General features: G+C 40.4%; 1 protein-coding gene across 1 annotated transcript in view; it reads right to left on the bottom strand.

The window, feature by feature from the left end:
• Nucleotides 1–21,204, bottom strand: part of BCL2L13 (BCL2-like 13 (apoptosis facilitator)) — a 33,408-nt gene continuing 12,204 nt past the window's right edge. Inside the window, exons 4-6 of the mRNA XM_009707755.1 lie at nucleotides 19,120–19,189; nucleotides 13,288–13,431; nucleotides 1–1,079 (exon numbers count right to left, since the gene is read on the bottom strand). Coding sequence (XP_009706057.1) covers nucleotides 267–1,079; nucleotides 13,288–13,431; nucleotides 19,120–19,189 — 1,027 coding nt within the window. The 3' untranslated portion in view covers nucleotides 1–266. The remainder of the gene's footprint in view (nucleotides 1,080–13,287; nucleotides 13,432–19,119; nucleotides 19,190–21,204) is intronic.

Below are 21,204 nucleotides of genomic sequence, written 5' to 3' on the forward strand. Positions count from 1 at the left end.
ACTTAAGTTCTTAAATTTGCAGATTTATTTTTTTTTTTAAAAAATACCCCTGTACTTTAATCACGAAAAACCAGTCCCCGCCCCAATTCTACTAAAAACGTGATTGTCCATAGCTGGAGGCTTATTGAACGACCTCACCCCATCACCATTAAGTTACTCAAATGTCCAATTAAACAGCAGGCAGCTCAACCTTTAGGTAACACAACTACAAAAACTGGATCGTGCTCTCTTCTCTCTCCCCCCTCCTCCTCCTCCAGAGAGCTCCGTTACTTTTTTCTAAGCACCAGTGCTACTCCGACTGCTACAGCTAATATAGCTACCGCAGCAGCCCCACCGTACAGCAATATAGATTTCCCTTCCGGCAATAAGATAGGCTTCTCCTCTGCAGTGGAAGATTTCTCTTCCATTTCTTCCAAACGGCCCTCTTTCCCCACTTTTTTTTCCCCCAGAAGCAGTATTTTCTCAGGTTCTGGTACAGCCTTTTCTTCTGATGGGGCTAACTTTGGGACAGGTTTACTCAATACGGGGATTTCAGGTTCAACAAGCTCTTCAGCCATTTTTCCCTTTTCCTCCTGTTTTGTACGCAGAAGCACAGAGGGATGTGCTTTTTCAACAGCAGCAACTTCAGCTTGAGGTTTTTCTTCCTGTAAGGAAGCAGGGGTTTCTGGAAACGCTGCCTGCATGGTCTCTGCAGCGACAGCTGACACCACTGCTTCCTCAATTCCCTCCGGTATCTCTTCCTTCTCCACGTGAACAATATCTGAGTTGGAAGAGTTGTTCTCACTCCGCTCTTCACCCCCTCCGTTGCTGTCCAGGCTTTTGACTTCTTCAGGATCCATGGCCACTTGCTGCCAGGACTCGGGTCCCAGGGAGACTGGCAGGCTCTCTGTGTGCCAGCTCTGACTCGCTGACAGGGAGACGGGCAGGCTCTCCGACTGCCAGGACGTGGTCACTGTGGGGGACTCCGGGGGGCTCACCTGTCCCGAGTTGTCACTGGTCAGGATGTAGATGTCGTTACTGTCCTCGGCGATGAGCCCGGGGTACTCTTCCTCTTCAGATTCCAAAGTAAAGACTGTCCCCTACAAACGAAAAGGAGGACACAACACGTGAGAGATGGCTTCAGCGTTACCTCCCCTGTCTGGGAAGGAACAGGACACCTGGAAACTTCATCGGGCTGGCAGAAAGATGAGAGGGCCTCTGCAGGAGCAGCAGTTGTCTGACCTACATTTTAGAAGAGACTACAAAACCCAGCTGGTCCAGCTGGCATTTCCAGAGAATGGAACCAATTATAAGAGCTTTGCTGGGAGCTCCTCCTTTCCCTGACATTACTGCATTGCTGAGTACATCACCAGCACATACCACGTGGGCACTACTAACCAGAGAACAAGATACCAAAGTCTGAAACTGAACAAAGAAAAAGAAAACAAACACAAGTACATGAGCCCAGTTGAATACCACTCCCTCTTCCGTTTTGTGCAAGTGCTCTGTATTGCTTGCCCATTTTCATCTAACAGTGTTTCTCTTACATTAATTTTATTACATTTTCAGTGCTCTCTGAAGCCTGTATTTCTACTTTGTACCAACAATCTGTAGTCTATAGTAATCCTGGTAATTTACTAGCAACAAATATAGCTAGTCTTAAATGAGTTCAGTTTCCAAGACAGAAAAGACATCCAAAGATGATGACAGGGTTTGTTTGTTTTTATTTGGCTAGGAAAAACCTCTGGACATCCTAAAAGTTTGTGTGGGATCCATTTACAGAAACTGCAAGTGTAAAATACTGATTGATTCCTTCCTTACAGAAAGAACAGCACTGGTGATCCTAGTCATGCATGGATCGCTGAGTATGCAACACAGAAGAGATTTGCTTCAAGGAAAAAAAATTAGGTGCAGATGAAGAACCTAAGATGGGTGTGATACCAAGAATGTAAAAACATGAGATAGGGGCAGACAGGAACCCCAAAGTTTGGTATGCCATATAACACAAGTCTGTGAAATCATTAACGAAGATTCAATTACTCCCTTGCTCCTAATAAAAATGATTTGAATATTTTATCAAGTACTGCAGTGCTGGGAGCCTTTTCCCGGCAAATTCCTCATTCAATTATCAAGCTTTCCTGTTCAGTCCCATCATAACACGAAGAAAAACATTTAAAAATCCATTCATTCTCTTTCCCCCTTCTGCACGCAATAGTTCTTCTAAAGCACTCCAAGCAGTTGTCCCTGTCTTTTTAAACCCTTTCCAACTCCTGTGAATTTGGGGTTTGGTTCTGCTCCAGCCTCCTATTGATGGCTTTCCATTCCAAGAGACCTCCTCAGTTGTTCCACAACTTTTTATGGATTCACACGGTGGCCCATGTCAGGAACTGATCCAAGTTAAAAACAAACACATTCTTTATTTTGCTGAGTTGGTTTTAATCCTGATCAGTGTCCACTGAGATGCTCGAGTGTGACTGTGGGTGGAGCGGGGCCAGCAGCTGCACCTGCTTGCACTGATGCCAAAAGAGCCGAATCAATACCCGTGCCCTGCTTAGAGAGCAGAAGGAAAACGCATTTCAGTTTCAGTAACTCCAATTTACCACTTAGTTCCTAATACATAAGGAGTTCAGGGCCTACAAGTCAACCATTTCTAACTTTCCTCAGGCATACTCGCAGAACTCATAGCTCTGGGCCAGCAGCAACGTGCTTTTCTCTCAGGGAAGCACGAGATGCGCAGACCCTCCACAGAGCCACCAGACACACTGCAATTCCTCACCTCCCTAGCAGGGGGAAGGACCTCCACACACACAAAAGCCACACCAAAAAGCGAGCTGGCAGGCACAGGAGTGACAGCACAAACGCTGCTGGTCACTGGCAGCAGCTTTAGCGAGAGCAAATAAAGGAGGAGTGGACTCCTGGTGAAAGCACTAAACTGGGACTTGAGAGATCTGCACAACTGCACAATGGGCAGTATCATTTTCATCTTTCATGCTGGAAACTATTCTCCTATCAATAAACTTTATGAAAAGGGGTCAGTGGAGCCAGAGTTGAGTATGGGAGTGAGGCTTCTCTACCCGCTCTCCCAAAACATCTTGCCATTTTGCAAAACTTGATGGACCCGTTCCTGGAGACTTCTGTACAACGGTGGGGGCTGCAGTACAGGACAGCACTGGGAAGGTCAAGATTTCATAATGTATTTTGGCAGAGGTGGGATCTAAATCTCATCTTCTCAGTACATGGAGTTTTGGAATATATTTGTGCATGAATAAAGGAACCTCACAGAACACTTCCAAAGGAATTTTTCTTCATAAATGCTTTTAAACTGCTTGGATATGGGAAGCATCATCCAGCTCAGTAACATGTTCAGAAACTCTAAAGAGAAGCGGTACACACAATTCCTCAGGGGAAGGTTAAAAGCAACCAAGCCATTCAACTAGGTACCTAAGGATCTCCACGAATTCTTGCTTCAGAAGGAAATAAAAACTAATAAAGCATTACATTTGTGCAAATGTTCAGACACCACACAGATGTCAACAAATCCAAAGCAAGTTCTGCTCTGCGAACAGTGACTGAGAATTCAAAACTCCAGTACCCTCTTGAAAGTCATGTTTCACTAGAAGAATGAAATTTTTTTCAAATGCAGCTCAGGCCATTAAAACAAAATGGAGCTCTATAGTCCAGGAGGAAGCAACCAGCATTGCAAAGTAAGGGCAATGGAAAAGAAAAGCCAAGAAGCTTAAGTCAACGCAGAGATTACCACATCCAAAGAGAGCAAATACTGAGCTGTGTGGGCCAGGGCTGCTGCGCAGGCTGCGAGGACAGGACTCCACACGCAGTGCCGACCTGTCCCCTTCCAGCAGACACTGGAGAGCGGCACAGCACAGTCAGTCACTGTGGTTAGCTTCCACCACCCTGTGCTGAGGATGGAGAGGCAGCTCGCTGCCCAGACACTCTGAGATCGTACATTCACTCCTTTGATCATCAGGATTTTCTCTGGATGTTGATGAAGTAGGACATATTCTCACTGTAATGTAAGCTACTAACAGACACCTATGATTATAGCAAATTTTTTTATTTCCACAGGCGATACAGACTCAGAATAACAGCAATCAAACAACAAAATAACTAGGTGTAAAACCTGCAATCTCATGAACCTCTATACTATTCTCCTCTCTGCTCAGCTCTACCCTTCCACAAATCAGAATCAATTTATTTCCTGCAGCATATCACAACAAACCAGACTACATCTGTAATCTGACGCTAGCAAAAAGAACAGGGACACACACAACTGGTAACAGCTCTTCTCTTAACATACCCCTGGAACTGCACGCACGCTGCTGTGACTGGTTGAACATAAAGCATACAAAAAAATATTCCAAAACCACACTATGCTTCTATGGGTTTGTGAGCTCTAGTGACAGTAGCAAGCTTCAGTAATAAACTAAAAGAAAAGCACCAACTAGGGCTGTATTCAGGCCGCCTAAATTCCCCTGAAGTTGTATATGGCACAGTGGCAAAAGCCAAGCATCTTTGAGCAGTGACTCAGCACCCACAGTAGGGAGGAGGCAGCCAGCCCTCGTCAATGGGGACAATCAAGTACAGAGACTGCAGTGAAATTTAAGCCATCCTGATACTCCTCAATACGTATTCCTCCAGCCCCTGCTTCTGCTCTATTCCTGATCCACCACTCTTAACTTTTCCCTTTCCTCTCATAAGGAAAATTAAAGTTGTTCTTTGGGGGGAACCTGCAGATGATTTGAACACAATAAAAACGAACAAGTAATATAGACAAAGTAGCACCCACAGCTACTACATGGACCAGTAGCTGCCCAGGCCCAGCAAAGGATCTTAGCTCAGTATGATGTACTGCTAGATCCTCAGCAGGTTAACAAACAGATGGGGAGGCAACATAGACAATCAAGGATCGGGCATTAGTTATTCTAGTTATTCCCACCTACCAAGCATTTTTTAAAGGCCATGTGACTTGCTGAGCACTTTGACTGGAGATACACTTCTCATAAAACAGAGAAAAGATCTGGGCTGAGGGTCATATGCAAGATAAACTGCTTTGGAGATGGTAAAGAAATGAAGGGATGTAATACAGGGAACGTGGGCAATCCTCAACATTCCAAATACTTCATTAATATGGGTACCAACACTACACATCCATCCTGCCTTCAGCAGAAGGGAGGGCCTAAGAGGCTTAGGCATTTTATTGTTCCTTTTCTCACACTGTACAGACTGGATTGACCTCAAAAGAGTTATCAGTCGCTGGCTCCCTATAAATCAGAGCCTTATAAAGCCTGGCTGATTCCTTTCTGTCTTTACCGACAATTAACTTCCATGTCAGTGCCCCGGGGACACAACTCTCCAAGCCTGAAGAGACACATTGCCTGCAGTTGGGAAACCTGGGGGAAAGCTAACACACTGAGTGTCAATCGGTAGTTTCACTACTTTTTAAGGAAAAGCTTATGAAGTTTTAATTGAAAACCCAGGCAGTAACAAGCATTATTTAGGATAGATGATTAATATTTCTTGAGCTGAATGAAGAGTTAATTCAGAAAGTCAGGAGGATAAAGCTAGGATTTTGCGCTGATTCGGTTGAGGTTTGCACTTTTCTTGTCTCTTCTTTTTTTCTTTTTTTTCCTTTTAAAGCAGCTGCAATAAAAACTGAATGACATCCAGGACAATTCCCTTGATTCATCTACAGATGTGACCCAGAAGCAAAGCTCCAACAGACAGATTAATTCAGAACAGGATGGAACATGTGGAAGGCTTTTTAATAACCTGAGGCCTTATATAAGCCATACACTTCAGATTTAACGGTAGATAAGGAATGTATATAAGCGCTTCTTTATCTGCTTTGTTTATTGTAAACATATAGTCTACTGCTCCAGACCAGAAAAATCAGAGTTCCTCTTTCTCAAATTTGGGATGACAGACTTGCAAACTTGGAGTGCTTTTCCTCATCCAGCATACTTACAGAACCATGTCAGGCATGTCTAGAGAAGCAAGAGTTAGTCCCTCATCGCAGCACCCTGCCACTCCTGATACCAACCACTGCCACTTGAGGGAAGAGCTGGAACAAGTTATGATGAGGAGAAGGAGAACCGGATAGTTCCCTGCTTGGCTAGAACACAACAAGGATGGTCCACAGCATGTGAGTCAGTCTTGAGGAGAAGATCAACTTAATTCTCTCGAGGTGGCATTTGCAGCCTTAAAAAATGAGCTACAGAAGTCAATCACTGTCCTCAGTCTATGGGGTTTGACCTGTAGAAATCTTCCTCAGGACTTCTATAAGTGACAGAAAGCACTTGTAACAAATGCGCTAGACTAGCCCTCAGTATAGATTATAGCCATTATGCTACAGGGTGAGCTACACTAGACAACCATAAACTGCTAACAAAATAATGAAAAAATATCTTCAAGCTGCTCCAATAAGCAGAACCCATCAGTTTGGATTCAGCTGTAGTCCGGCCAGAGTCAGTAATCTGAACTTTGCTGAAAATCACTCTCAGCAGTGGATTCAAAATACTACCAATCTTTAACATTTTGTACGAAATTGCTACATAGAAACACCCATCAAGTTTCAAGTATTATTTAAAGACAGCAAACATAACAAAAAGAAAAAAAGAAGACTTGGAAACTGACTCTCATGATGACTATACTATTCTTCACAGTTTTCTAACAGGTCTGTTACTAAGCGTATATGAACAAGCTGACTTACTAACTATAGTAGTTATTTTTGCTAAACAGCACAAACTTTAACTACACATAAGAAAAAAACCAAACATCCTTATTTACCAAAATAATAATTTCAGCCTGATTTCTGTAAAGCTGCTTCTGGTGGAAATAAGATACTCAAATCAAAATTCTAAATGTCTCAAGTAACTTTTTTTCCTACAAAAATAGTAGGAGTAGTAGTACACATTGCATCTATAATGGAGATGTTATTAAATAATGAACAGAAAGAGATCCCCATTAAGGTGTCCGACAGAGCATTTCTGCATCTTAGAGAAGACTTTGAAAGCCCTGCCCTGTAAGCTCAGAAGACCAGATGGTGCAAAACAATGGTGCCTAACTGTTGTGGAAGCTGCGTGTATTCTTCTAGGGTTTGGTTTTGGTTTAAGTGTTCTTAAAAGCTCAACTGGTCTCTCTGCTTCAGTTCTTAAAGAAGTATAAACAAGTAGGTAACAGTTAACTGTGTTCTCACAAGGAATGATGTGGATAGGCAACTCATACAAAACTCATCTCTGAAGACACAAAAAGGCCTCCCTGAAAAGCTATACAGCCCAGCAAGCCACCCTTACACCCCAGATCTTGATTTTGTCCAGCACACGCAAAAATTCTGTACACAGCTCAGAGAGGAGTGCCACCTTGCGGGAAAAAATATCTACAGTCCCTGAACTTGTCCGTCCGTCCCCCCCTCCGAAACTAAACAGACCCACATAAAATCCCCAAGAAAAAGAGTGCCCTGAGGTGCAGGTGGAAACGCTGGCAGAATGCAAATGTCCCAGGAGAGCAATCTTTACTATGACAAAAAATATTAAACACTCAACACAGCTAGCAAGTTTCTTATGCGAGAGTACTGACTGACTATCTCGTAACATAACCTATCACAGACAGAAATGAGGTTCATTACTTTCCTCGCACCGACAGCGTCACAGCGGCAATACAAGTACTACAAACCCATCAAATACATTTGTGCTTAGAATCTAGTGTCTGAAAAACAAAAGGCAAGGAGTGATGAACTAGCCTGTGTCCAGGGATCCTAAGAGATCTCCCTCTGGGGAAATAAGCAAACTTCCCACAATAACAAATTACCCCAGAGCTGGGAATGCGCTTGTCATATGATTTCTAGCTATAATAGAGGAGCAGCCACATGCTGGTGAAGTGCCACCGGTGCTGAGGACTGAGCAGGCAAAGGCTGTGCCCACAGACAGCTCCTGGGGTTGAGACAGTTTCACTCCCACCCATGCCAACCAGGCTGCAATTCCATCTGCTCCATGCCTCTGCCTGCAGCCCCACTATGCCATGCCTCTTCAGACCCTCGCTGAAGTCAGACCTGACAGCGTTACCCTGCTAATCCTTCCAAGAAATGGATTATAAAAGAGGCAGGTGAAAACACTCAGATCTAGAACAATACATTAAAACTAAAAAAAGTTACAAAAAGCCCTCAGGCATTTACTGTAGTATTTATCTTTCTGAAACTGTCAAGATAGGTGGAACCAAGAAAAACAGAGCAGAGTCCACAAATAGAACTGTACTTTTTATTAAGGGGGAAAAAAAAAAAGAACGGAAAAAAAGGTCATGTGAACCAAATCAAAGCACACCAATATTGCTGCCACTGCTCTCATCCCCTTCAAGGAATGCTTTGGCTAGAATAGCCTGCAGCAATGAACCTGTTCCATCCCCTGGCCTCCAACATAACCTCTACTACCTGCAGAGACTCAGCACCAAAGCAACACTCTTTAAGGTTTCAGTCTTAACAGTTTAAATGGAAGTAAATTCAGTTATTTAGAGACCACTTCTTTAGACAGACCTATTTGGAGTTGTTGGAAGGGAAAAAAAGAAAGGAGATCTAGTTGCTCCTTGACCATTTAAATTCGTTCTCCTTCAGCCACAGTGCCTAAAAAATAAAAAAAAATAAAAATCTATTACTGTACCAAAGAAGTTAGATACAAATAAAAGTGGATGTTTCACTGCAGTGTTCCATGATACAAGTGTACGGTATAATTATTTTGAAAGGAAAACTCCTTTCTAGGACTTTTCTAATTAGATTGCCCTTTCTCACATCTCTTGCATATTAAACTTACATATCTCCCCTCCAGTGGAGCCCGTCTCTGTTTCTGCATTGTCATTCTCAAGGCAGACACCTGGACTGCTGCAGAAAGAGATTTTAACCTCCAGTAGCTCAAACTGCCTGCCTTGCTTTCCTAGGATGACAAATGCCTCTTTACTCTTTTTCTCCTCCAGATTGTTAACAGTCTGTAGTACACAGATTATTCAATCACCAGCAGCAAAGAAAATGTCAAAATGGGCAGAAAAGCCCAAGACAAAACACTGGAAACAGAGAACAGCTCTTCTAAGGCTGAGATATGAAACTGTAAACACTATGCATATTTCAAGCAAATTTACTTTTACTCTCTTGAAAATGGGCAATTAACTAGTTACATTCAAATCTAGATCTGAACATCATGAGACAAGAACCCTGGGAAGGTAGAAACGATTTCATCCCCAAGTCACAAATACAAACAGCAGCCTCCTACTGAGAGAAGAAAGGTTATTTACTGAATACCGATAAACACTGACTGCATGCACTTATTTCACCTCTCCCAAACAAGTGAAAAGCAGATGGGCTTGTAACATGAATGTGAATCTGAGGAAAATAAAAGAGCAGCTAGCTTCCAAGTAATCTTTTACTTTTTCCTCCTTACAGACATTCCTAGGTTATTTCAGCATAGATGAAATCTAACCATGGAAAACAGGATCTGCAGAGCTCAAGAAGAAATAAATTATTTGGGAGGAAGGGTGGGAAAGGAAAAGGAAAAAAAAATCCTTACCAACTGACTGGCCTTACTGTGCACTTTTCCAGGAGACCAAGAATTGCTTCTGATGCAGCAGCATTCAGCCCTGGAGAAGTCAGACAGAGCAAAAAGGGAGGGGAGGTACGAGGAGGGAAGGGAGGGGAGAGGAGGAGAAGGGAGGGAAGAGGAGGAAAGGGGAGGGGAGAGCATGTACACTGCATGTCAGTTTGTTGAGCCCTAACATTGCCTTCAGGAAAGAGAAGAATGAAGCTACTGCTAAATCAGGCTGGGAATTGGTTTGCAATGGTTCTAAATAAGGGAACAAGATCTTAGTATGCCCATTTGGGTTCAAAACAGAGAGTCGGGAGGAAGAAATGCGCGTCCCCACATGTGTCTATTTAGAGAACCTGGAATGCTGAACATGCTTTTTGCTCCAAAACAGAGATCATAATAAAACTTCAAGTCAAGCAGGGTAAATGTACTAGCTGCAGCCAAACTTGTCACTGCAATTAGTGAAAGAGGGAAGCTGTCCAGAAGAAAGCAAGATTTTCTTGCTTTCCTACAATCCTCCAATCTCAACTTGCATCTACCTGCAAATCTAAGAGACTGTAAACTAGATAGAGTAGTCATCTCATCTCTTCATTCACGTTTATGTTGCCAGCTGCATCCAAACACAATATGCAGTGCACTGCAGACATTCCTACTTGGAAGATTTTCACCCAAAAGCAGTAAAACAGACCAAGGGGAAGGGGAACAGCATACACAACGGCCAGAATCATAGTATTAAAATACTGTATGCACTTGAATATAAAAATATGCCAGCCATTCTCTCACCAACCAGCCAACCATTATATTCCAGTCCCACCCTACCAAGAAAAGTTAGCTGAATTACAATTTTAGTACCTGAAGGGAGAATGGGAGGGGAACACTCATTGTTTCAACACATCATCTCATCACCATACCTCTACAGGACTGGGATGAAAAATCAAAAAGTGACTTCTCATCTCAGAGGCTCTACCTCTAGTATCCCAAATTTCCCATTCCTCACAAGCCATGCCGATTTCTTGAAATCTACTGCATAGCTATCCAATTTATCAACCTTTATTCCCTTGAGCTAGCAATTTTGCTTCTAGTCAACTGTTGTCCACCATCCTCAGTCAGATGCCTTCCTGGACCTAGAAGCCTCCCGAGCCCACAAAACAACATGAAGTCTTGCACACATGCAGAACTTCAGGAGCTCTTCCAGCTGCATCGTTGCTGCACAGCATGATGCAGCAAGTGGTCCCAATGGATGACACAGCTCTGTAAAATTCTGACTCCACAGATCTGCAGTGGGGCATAGGAAGGGCTCAGCTGACCCCCTACCTTCGACTGGCTAGTTCCCTCCTGGCAAAGGTTGACTTCAATCCAAAAATTGAGGAAGATGCCGAATTACGTAGTGCCAAGGGAAGAGACAGCACCAGAAACACTACAGAATTTTTCAGGTCTGCCCCTGAAAAGCTGACTCTTGTGAAGCTCTCCTCTGCTCTTGATCCACAAAAAAACAGACAGGCTGTTCTGGTATCTTCTCAGTTTTAAGTAAGCTCTTAGCAGCTGTAGGAAAGACCTATCTTCACACCACTCCAGAAAAACACAAAAATCGAACCTCTTACTGTCACAGCAACATAATTCACTGGAGACTTCCAGGTTTATACATTGTCCTTACGGCTTTAGCAAAGTGTTACTGACAACTTGATCTGGCACACAGAGCCCCTGTGGTAGATGCTTATCTGAAAAAATGCAAAACAGTTGTGCAATGGCTCACAGCCTGCCGGGCGGCTCTTCCTCGGTCCTTCTCAGAAACACAAACTCTCCCACCTTTACCTCACACCCCACTCCCAGCACTGCCGTCCCCTGAACACCATCCCACAGACTCAGAACAAACCGAGAAGCATGCCACTTAGTAAAAATGAACATCTTCCTTACAGGAAAAAAACCCAAACCAATAAAATCATATATGCCCTTTCTCCACATAAAGCCACAAGCCCAGCGGGTCCCCAAGCCCATCACCAGAGCAACTCACAAAGAGTTAGTGCAGCTACATTAATTCGGCTGGAAAGGGTTTTCATCACCTTGTTTCTTTCCTTGCCTCTTCTGCTGTTTCAAAAATAGCTCTGGCTTGTTTGCTGTACCGCTTATGTCAGTCTGATTTTATGCCTGACTGGATGTATACAGACAAGCTCGTAGTCCATTAAACACCGACTACCCAGATCTGTACATACATGCACAGTCACACAAACACAAAGCACAGCCCCCTCCCTTGGAGGCCATGCTGGAAAGCTGCTTGTTTTCAGAGGCTTTGCGCTGTATTAAGTATGTTTATAGCAGGCCTCAAATAGGGGCTAGAGAACAGACCACAGCCTTTTATGAGGTGAAAAAAAAAGGCAGAAAAGCAAAAGAGCACAAACATCCATCTGTCTTAAAGCTGCAAGTAAAGACCTTCCCTGTGATGAAAATACTTTGAAATGTGAGTGCACTTATCAAATGACCTAAGGTTATTTGGTTGCATGCTGTTAGTGTTTCTGTCCATTAGAGATAAACAATCCCTCCTGAAGGCTTTGAAAACTATTATCCACAATTGCCACGAAAGGAAAGGATATAGGAAAACGCAAACATGCAGAAGTTCTGGAACAAACTGCTCTCAAAAAAAATTTCAGGTAAAGTCCTGAAATACTAGAAGCTGTCTGAATGAGATTTTTCCTACTAGCACTTCTTAATCACTGGATTTTCCTGAACAGCTTTTCTTTTCAGAATAAATCAACTTGCTGGAGCTATTTCACTAATCCCTGATTAATTCCATTCAAATCTGGCATCCTTCCCAAACCCAGTAATCTAAAGCTCAGCTTCCTTTAGCACAGTTCTACCTTCACAACACAGCTCATCAGCTGTGAGCTGCCTCTGCGATGTGTTTTTAAATAAAACTTTGTCAGCATGCCATGACTCAGGAACATTGGTTACCATGAATTGAACATTTCCACAAGGAAACGCAGCACAAAGAAATCCTGATTGCTCATTCTACCCATGTTCCTATATAACTATAAAATGCAATATGCGTTAGCTATTTGATCACTTATTATAAACATAAATTAGTACCTACTGATATTTCTGTATGAAGTGCTCCCCAACTACTTATCTGCTAAAAAAACCTCTGAAATTTAAGAGGAAAAAAAAAACCATATACCATTTCCAGCAGCCACCAGCATATGAAGATAATATGAAAAAGATGAGCCTCTCAGGCACAGTATCTCTCATTTTGGGTGTTTGCTTCTAAATGCAATTCTGTATGTGTATTAACAGGAAAGAACATACAAACAAAAGCTCACCGTATAACAACAAATTAGCATCTTAACACACAGTGCATGAAAAACTAGTTGTTATTTGACATCTGAGGACCTCTTCAATTTCAACAGTAATTCAACAAACCAGACATGCAAAGAACTGGAACAGATTGCCTGGGGAAATTGTGGAGTCCAATCACATAGGTCTTTAATGTCAACGTCAGAAATTAATGGGTAAAAGTCAGTTCTGCCTTGTGGCAGAGAGGTAAAATAGATGACTGCCCAAGACCCTTTCCAACTATATGGTCCTGACCTCCCGCTTTTTTTTCTTCTTTTTCTGGGGCATTCATTCTCTCATCTGCTTACTTCTAGCAAGCCCTCTTAGCTTTCACTCCTATTAAGACTAGTATCACACTTAGAATAAGCTTTGAACAAAGTATAAAAATTCAACATTGTCTTCTTACCCATCCTCCTTGTTGAATGATATAGTCTGCAGAATAGTCTTCTAGATACGTCACCCCAAAGTTCACAAGTGCGCTCAGCGGTTCCTGGCCCCGTCTCGTTAACTCTATCAGGAATTGTTGTAGCAGAACCAGGGGTACCAAGACCTTCAAAAAACAAGAATTGTGAATAAATACAGAAAGCTTTATCAATACTACTGTGTAGGTAAAACAGAAGAATTCATGTGGCCCACGGAAAAGCTCAGAATCTACAAGTCCAAAGATATCAGGGACTATACACTTCATTTTTGTGAAGACACAAGGCAGAAACACAATACAATTCAGTAAGAAAGAAGCACTTAATCTGATAAACAAAACACCACAGCCTAATTTGAGAGTTTCACAGAACAGGACTGCAGTGCTTTCTTAAGATGCATTTTTTTCCAACACAAGATTCAGGTAAAGAAGCAGAATAGGTCCAGAACTTGCTACCCCAGAAGTGGAAAGATTATTGAAAAGGATTGTGGAAAGGGATATGCCTCCAAATTGTATTTAAACAGCAAACTTATATACATTCTCGAATAGACACACTGCACTAGACAGGCTCTTCAGAAGTTCACACTTGGCTTTCAGACAGGATAGAAACAAACAACTCCCAGCAGCATAACATTACAGGCATGTTTAAAATGACAAACAAAAGCTCCTCTCCATGTTAAACTCTCCCTTCTATGCCAGATTTAACACCTAAAGAATTCCCTCCCTCATTTCCTACTCCCATTCCTCCTTCCAAACCTTTTGTCTTTAACTGAGTGCTCAGCCTTAACCCAAATGTGAATTGCTCTGGAAGAAGCAAGACTCTGTGAACCCACCTCCTTCATATTATACAGTTCTAGACACTTCCTTCTGAAATTATGTTTTTATTTGCCTAAATAACATGCAATTGAACTTTTAAGCTCTAAATTTATTCTCCTAGAGCATACAAGTGGCCCTCTGGGCAAAGTTTATATGCAACACTTTGCCAAGTTCAGGAAACTGGTATGAATGGAAGTTATTAGCATCTGAAAAAATGCTATTATGATACAAGAGAAAAATATTTGTAAGCTTTACTGCACCTAGTTTGTGACAACTGCATTGCACATCTACTCACTGGGCAAATTAGAACGTGGTTTCCCAGCTGCACAAGGTAAGTGCAGGCTAATACTACTGCTCAGACTGAACTCTAAATGCCTCCCTCCTTTCTCAGTCTCCTCCTTCAGCCTGATTTTCTTTCCAGTAAATATTCTCCATTACTACACCCAGAAATCAGACCTTAGGATGCAAAGCTGGAGGAAGATGAATAGGAAAAGGAGGCTGGATCTGAGATTTGTACTAAATCCATGGTGGAATCACACTGAGATGGACCACTGAAAACAGATGGGGCCTTAAGAGTGCCTGTATTTAAGATGTTCCAGCTGATTAACAACTGAAAGAGCCCAATACTATGTCAGACAGGTTACAGTACTGTTCTTCTGGGATGAACAGTTAACACTGCAGTCACTCAACCAGGAACGAGATGGTACTTGAATTTTAAAAGCCTTGGGGTTTTTTGAGTTTCTTGTCATTAATCTCAACTCAGAGGCAGAAGAGGTGCAAGTTCACAGTGTACAAACATAAGGAGCAGGTCAAGGTGAAGTAAGTGTCAGAATAAACTTCAATCTTTTTGGATCAAAGAAAAAAATCATGCTGTCAAGACTAGGCATCTTTCAGAGGCTTCTGGCACACCCACATAACTCTACAACAGCATGAACATGAGATCTCAAAATATTTGACATTTACTTCGAGCTGAAGGCAAGAGAAACAAAGGCAAAAAAAGGCTGCTTAGGAAATGAAGGGAGCTCAAATGCTGGCATACTGAACATGATGGTTGCCATCGTCCTTTGCCAACATATCTAATCCATGTACTCCTCCCAAATTTAGCAAGCCTCTGCAGGTCTCAGGAGCAAGGGACCAAATTCAAAATCTAATATCCAGTCCCATCCAGATCAAAAAACACTGCCTGGTTTTCCTTTCCCAATGACATTATTGACACTTCTACCTTTGAGACCAGTAGGAACAGGTTTGCATGATACTGTTCCTAAATTCATGAAAGAAATTACCTTCACAGTACTTCCATAAAGGTTAACAACAGCTTTCTGTACGTAACAGTAGCTATGTGAATGGTGATGAGATTTAACTAGACCAAAGTAAAAATATAGCCTTAGTAATTCAAAGCAACTGCAATTCCTTCCACCAGTACGCCTGGGAAGGAATGCTAGGGGCTATTTATATTTTGACTGAAGAAAAACACACACAGTATCAAGCACAGCATGCCAGAAAATAGTTGGCAGGAGAAGACTTCCAGGTAATCATTAAAAAACCCACACTTTACTATCAGAAGATTTCTGATTAATTGTGTAAATGAAAGATTTCTGTCAATTATACTGTTGCAATCCCATAGTACAATATTACAAATTCAAATATATGGAAAAAAAATTATTACAAAGAAAGTTCAGAGACTTTGAAGAAACTACATCCAAAACAATTGTTACTTCTGCATACCTTTTGACTATTTCAACATAAAATTAATCTCATTCTTTACAGGATTCTTACATTTTTGTTGTATCACTCTTTGGCTCCATTAATCAGTAAAAATGAGACATTAAGATAACTGCTAACCTACTTACCAGTTCAGTTGACTCTCAATATGAGTATTCGTTATCCTTTTATCTGATGCATGATAGTGGGATTATGTATTTTGGAGTATGTATATAATATTCAATTTTAAGCAAAAAGCATAAAATCTCAACAAAGGAGTATTTCAATTTTTTATTACATTTATTTTATTACAGAAAGATAATTTGCCCTAAGTTTGAGATAGTTTGGGGTTTGTTTTGTTTTAATGAGAGTCTTATTTCAAATACAAGGTGAAGACTCCTCCTTTTCTTTACAGAATCCAACATCATGCCCGTTATTTTCATGTCACAATTTCTGAAAAATACATGAAATAATTTCTCTTCCTGATATTTTTTTACTGAGAACCAGCACTTCTAATGTCTGTGGGTAAATTTTGCTTCTGTGGGATGTTAATAGAAGAACTGATGTTCCTATGTATTAGTTTACCCTGCAATATTTCCTCATTGAGATCAATATACACATTTCAGTGACTGGAAACATTCCTTTACATCCCATGTGCTAGTCAGCTAACCAAATCTCTTCAGCAGTTCAAACATACCATTCCACTCTGGAAAAGATTCACATTTTTTAATGGAAAAAATAACATCTATATTTAGAAGTGTCTCCTTTCTGCTCATGCTTGTACAATGAATAGGTTCTTTGAAAGCTAGTGTGACTAAAAATGACATCTTCCCAACTGTGTAAAGCAGACAGATCAAGCCTTTGTTCACATTCATCCTCGAATCAGCTAGCCAGCTAGGTAATCCAGTACCTCCCAGAAGTATACGCTTACCTGTATGCCGTGTTTCTCATATGCATAACATTAAGGAAGATTTGCAAAAACTACTTTGAGTCTGCTTTGTACCACACAGATACTGGGCCTTTAAGCGATCAGTGTGGCTCTCCGAGTGCAACTCATTCAATATATTAAATAGGTGGGGCTTTTATACATATGTATGTATAACAATACATACCTACAATAGCAAAGGCTCAGAAATTTAAAGTGAGATTTTATATACTAGTTCATAGGCTACTGAAAGCAAAAAAAGCATCTTGCACATCAAGCCACTACTGAGCACAACAGCTAATGTGTAACTGAAAACACATTTCATCTATTATCTTCAGTTGTTTTATTTCTTCTAGTCTGGATGAAACCACAAGCCTTGATCACACAGAATTGTCTGTGGGAAGGTATTTCCACATTTTTAACCCTTCGACATCTGCCACAGTTACCGTGCATCTTCAGTTTCTGTTCCACCCAAGAAACTATAGGACATGTAATGGCCATGAGCATGTAACAGGGAGTGATTTATTATTCTGTTTGGCTAGCTCAGCTAGCTGTATGTTTTCTTATTATCTAGTCACAAAAGAAAGTAAGCTTCAGTTCTCCAGATAGAGTCAATTTAAATATACATCCTTCAGACTTTCACAAACTTGAGGCCGGCACAGCCTCATTTTGTTTCTGTACGCTTGCTAATTAGACCTAACGCTATGTTTATTTATAGCTACTTTAAAAAATTATTTTTCTAACAGCTTCTTCTTTAGAGTGAAAATTAAGCTAGGATGAGGTTCAAGGAAAGATATCTAGATCTCTTCTGTTATAAAACACGATTCTGATTAAGATGATAAAGGAATTTAAAGGAAATGAAACCAACACAAATGTGTTCCATCTCTTCAAAACAAGTATTATGAAAGGAACTGCTAGACATTCCTGAAGCATCAAGCTCCCATGAAAACAATACAAACAGATGCTGTATTATTCCTCAAAATTTCCATTCTGGTTTGCTTCTGGACTATAGGTTTTATAGCAACAAACGTTACAGGTAAGCAAAGACGATGTCAAAGACATCTTCTGGATGATATTCTCAATCACATGCCAATAGGGACCAAAATCCACTAGCCTCAGGGGCTGCACAAATGTAGCAGCAACGAAGGCTGAATGATAAACCCCCAAATGCGGCTGATCTACCCAGGGCTGTATCTTCAAGAGTTGTGTACCAATAGCATATGGAGACACAGTAGTAGGCAACTGACAAGCTCCATCCACCTCCTCCCTTGCCAGCTGAGCCACAATGACTGGTTTTATGCTTGTTTTTAGTTTTCACCAACTGAAAAGTAAAATGTGTTAGCTTAAGCTACCTTCTTGATAATCAGATTTCATGGTTGTTTAAACTAAAATGCTATGAATCACAAGATGATAAACTGAAAGCACACACACACCAATTATAATTGCTGGAGCCATGGGCAGTAACTTGTCAAGCAATGTTTAATAAACTGCTTTAAAAGTGCCCACACCCTTGGTTAGATGATCAGTTTCTGAATTAAGCAGAGAAATCTAGTTAAGGAAAAGTATTTCTGAAAAAAAGAAATGTAAAGAGGGGAAGAGATTTCTTGTTCTATTTTAATATTAAATTTTAACACTCAATTTGTGATTAAATTTGCAAATAGCTATTTCATTCTTTCATTCTTTTTCTGATGCCCACTGAACCCATCACAGAATGGTTAAGATAATGAATTTGTATGATTAATGAAAGATTAATCTGGGAACAGTAATTCTACTCATTCTATTTTAAAACTATTATAATATGGTTCATTTACAGATTTGCATTTTATTTTAAAAAGAAGCTTCAGATCATTTGAGATGACTACTCCTGAAACCAGGTAGGCACACCATCCTTACGTTTCCTGAACAATTTAAATATTGTGAAGATACTATCAATTTTTATTTTCACCATTTTTAGCACTGTTTTTTTACATATATTTTGAACCTGAGATGGGAGCAAAGAAACAGTAGAGAAATATTAAGTAAACACCTGTCTCTGATTTCATTACAAAACTGCTAAAGAAATAAATATCTCCTGGGAATTTTAAAATGTTTAATGATTATTTTTTTAAAATTATATCAAGCAACAACTCGTAACTTTTCATTTTACTGTAATAAAGGATGATTGACCTAATACTTCCATTAGGTAACTTCTGGCTAAATTACCTAAAACCTGCATATTATGTCTACATCTCCCATTTTGAGAGCAAAATCATTTTATACTAAAAACAAGTAGGTGGTTCTCATTCTTGGTCCTCTGTGAAGCATAACTGTGTCTAGTAAAAACACCACGGACATCAAATAGATGCAAGACATCAAAGTGAAAGTCACTCATTTGGTACCTTGTTCCATCCACTGGCATGAGCAGCTATCTCTTGTGTGCGCTCCCGATATTCTTGATATGTCACTGGCCTGCAGAAGTTAAACCAACACTGAAAGTTATAAAAGGAAACAAAAGAACAAGAATAAAATAAAATTCTCAGTTTCCAGAGAACAAAATATTTTCACATGTACAGCAAATAATTTTCAAGAGCTAACAAGTCTTGTATTTCAGGACGTAAAACACCAGCACCAGACAGGGTCAGGAAGGTATCACAGTTACACAATTTCATATAATTGGTTAAGTTAATTTCATAATAATTTTATACTCTGCAACTTAAAGGACATTAGATAAGTAGGTTCTCTGATATGCTACCAAAATTTCCAAGCTCTTGCGTATAATTTTTTATAATCTAAGACTTTAAAGATAGAAAATTCCACTAAGAAATTCATATGAGAGAGGCCAATGCAGAGTAAAATTTTTATAAACAATATAGGCTATGAACCAACACAGATTGCTTGACCACATTAACATGATGTTAGAGTTGAAGCCTTTATTTGCAAGAAACAGCACTTTTGATCACAAAACCCCCTTCGTATTTCAGTAGATACCTCTATTTTAGATTTATCACATCTCTACTTCTCTGAATTGGGATGATGAAATTCCTCTCTTCTATACTCTTTCCTCCAAGATTGTACAGTATCTTAGAGTCAGTAACAATAAAGACATCCTGCCAAGCAACAGCAGAAGATGTGCTGCTTCAACAGCAGTTCTCCCGAGTCAGATCAGGACAAAAGGCAAGTTTTGTTTAAGGGAAATAGTGGTAACTGGTATTGGACAGAAGACTGCTTATTGAATCCCAAGAACCTGTCATGATCTAACAGCCTACTGTACCGTAAGATACTTGTTTATATGCATATAAGAGGGCAGGAAAATATAAGCAAAATAAATAAGTATTGCATCAAATAGCACTACTGTAGCAAACATGGGTAAAAGAACAGACTTAAAGCACGCTGGGGAAAACAAAATTTGGGTTTGTCATTTTAAGTCCATTCTCTTAACTTCCTTGGCAGATTAGTTCCTTTAAAACGCAAATCCAAAAAGAGCAAGAACAGCTGCAGGAAGGATAACATCAAGAGATTAAACAGTAGCTCTAGTTTGCCTTATAAAAAGGCATGCGTGTCAACACATTTTCACAAGCATTTCAGACTTTATATGTATGTATATATGAATATATATAAGTAACAAAAAGAATGCAAACATTTTCCCATAGAAAATACAAGAAGCCTAGAACATCAGGCTACTAACAAGATAGAACCACTTAATTTTCCAAGACCTCATCTCAGGAACGTTCAAAAAAGAATCAACCTAGACGGCACCAGTTAAGAGCCCTCAACATCAGACAGTCAGCCAATTATCTACAACCTTTAAGACATTTAAACTTAAAATGCTGTTATTTCAATTTACCATTTTGGACACACAAAAAGGACGGGCTGCAAGGCTTACTGATAACTTTCCAACTTGTTGCCAGTCTGGTTTTTTTAGTGTGTAGTGAGGTATTTATCAAAACCTCAGCTCTTCAGAATATACTAAATACAAGTTTTTAAGGCCACATGGGACAAGTGCCCAGCTTGTAAAGGCAGATAAGCTTCTGCCAGTTCTGGGGGGACACATCAGCATCAGCATATCTTTTGCCACTTAAGGAGAAACTTGTAACCCACATGCTCTTTTCTGTGGGTAAATAATTGTTAGTTTACACAATACTGAACTTACTTTTGACCCTACAGAAACTGCAAATAGAAGCAATACAGTGTGTGTATATATATGTAAGTTTCTGAAAGTTAAATGGTGAGTTGAGAGAGTGCACTTTTCCCTTGGATGACTCATGGAAAAAGAGACAACCATCTTCATCTGTCTGGTCAGATGTAACATGGCACCTTTGCTGTGAAATCTGGATCAGAGTCATAGAATCATAGGATGGTTTGGGTTAGAAAGAACCTTCAAAGATCATAGGCAGGGACATCTTTCACTACATCAGGTTGCCCAAAGCCTCGTCCTGCCTGATTGTGAGCAGTCAGTTTTAAATTATATTGGTGATAAAAAGTCA

The sequence above is a fragment of the Cariama cristata genome, unplaced genomic scaffold, assembly GCF_000690535.1.
Source record: "Cariama cristata isolate BGI_N322 unplaced genomic scaffold, ASM69053v1 scaffold42839, whole genome shotgun sequence".
In the NCBI taxonomy this organism is placed as follows: domain Eukaryota; kingdom Metazoa; phylum Chordata; class Aves; order Cariamiformes; family Cariamidae; genus Cariama; species Cariama cristata.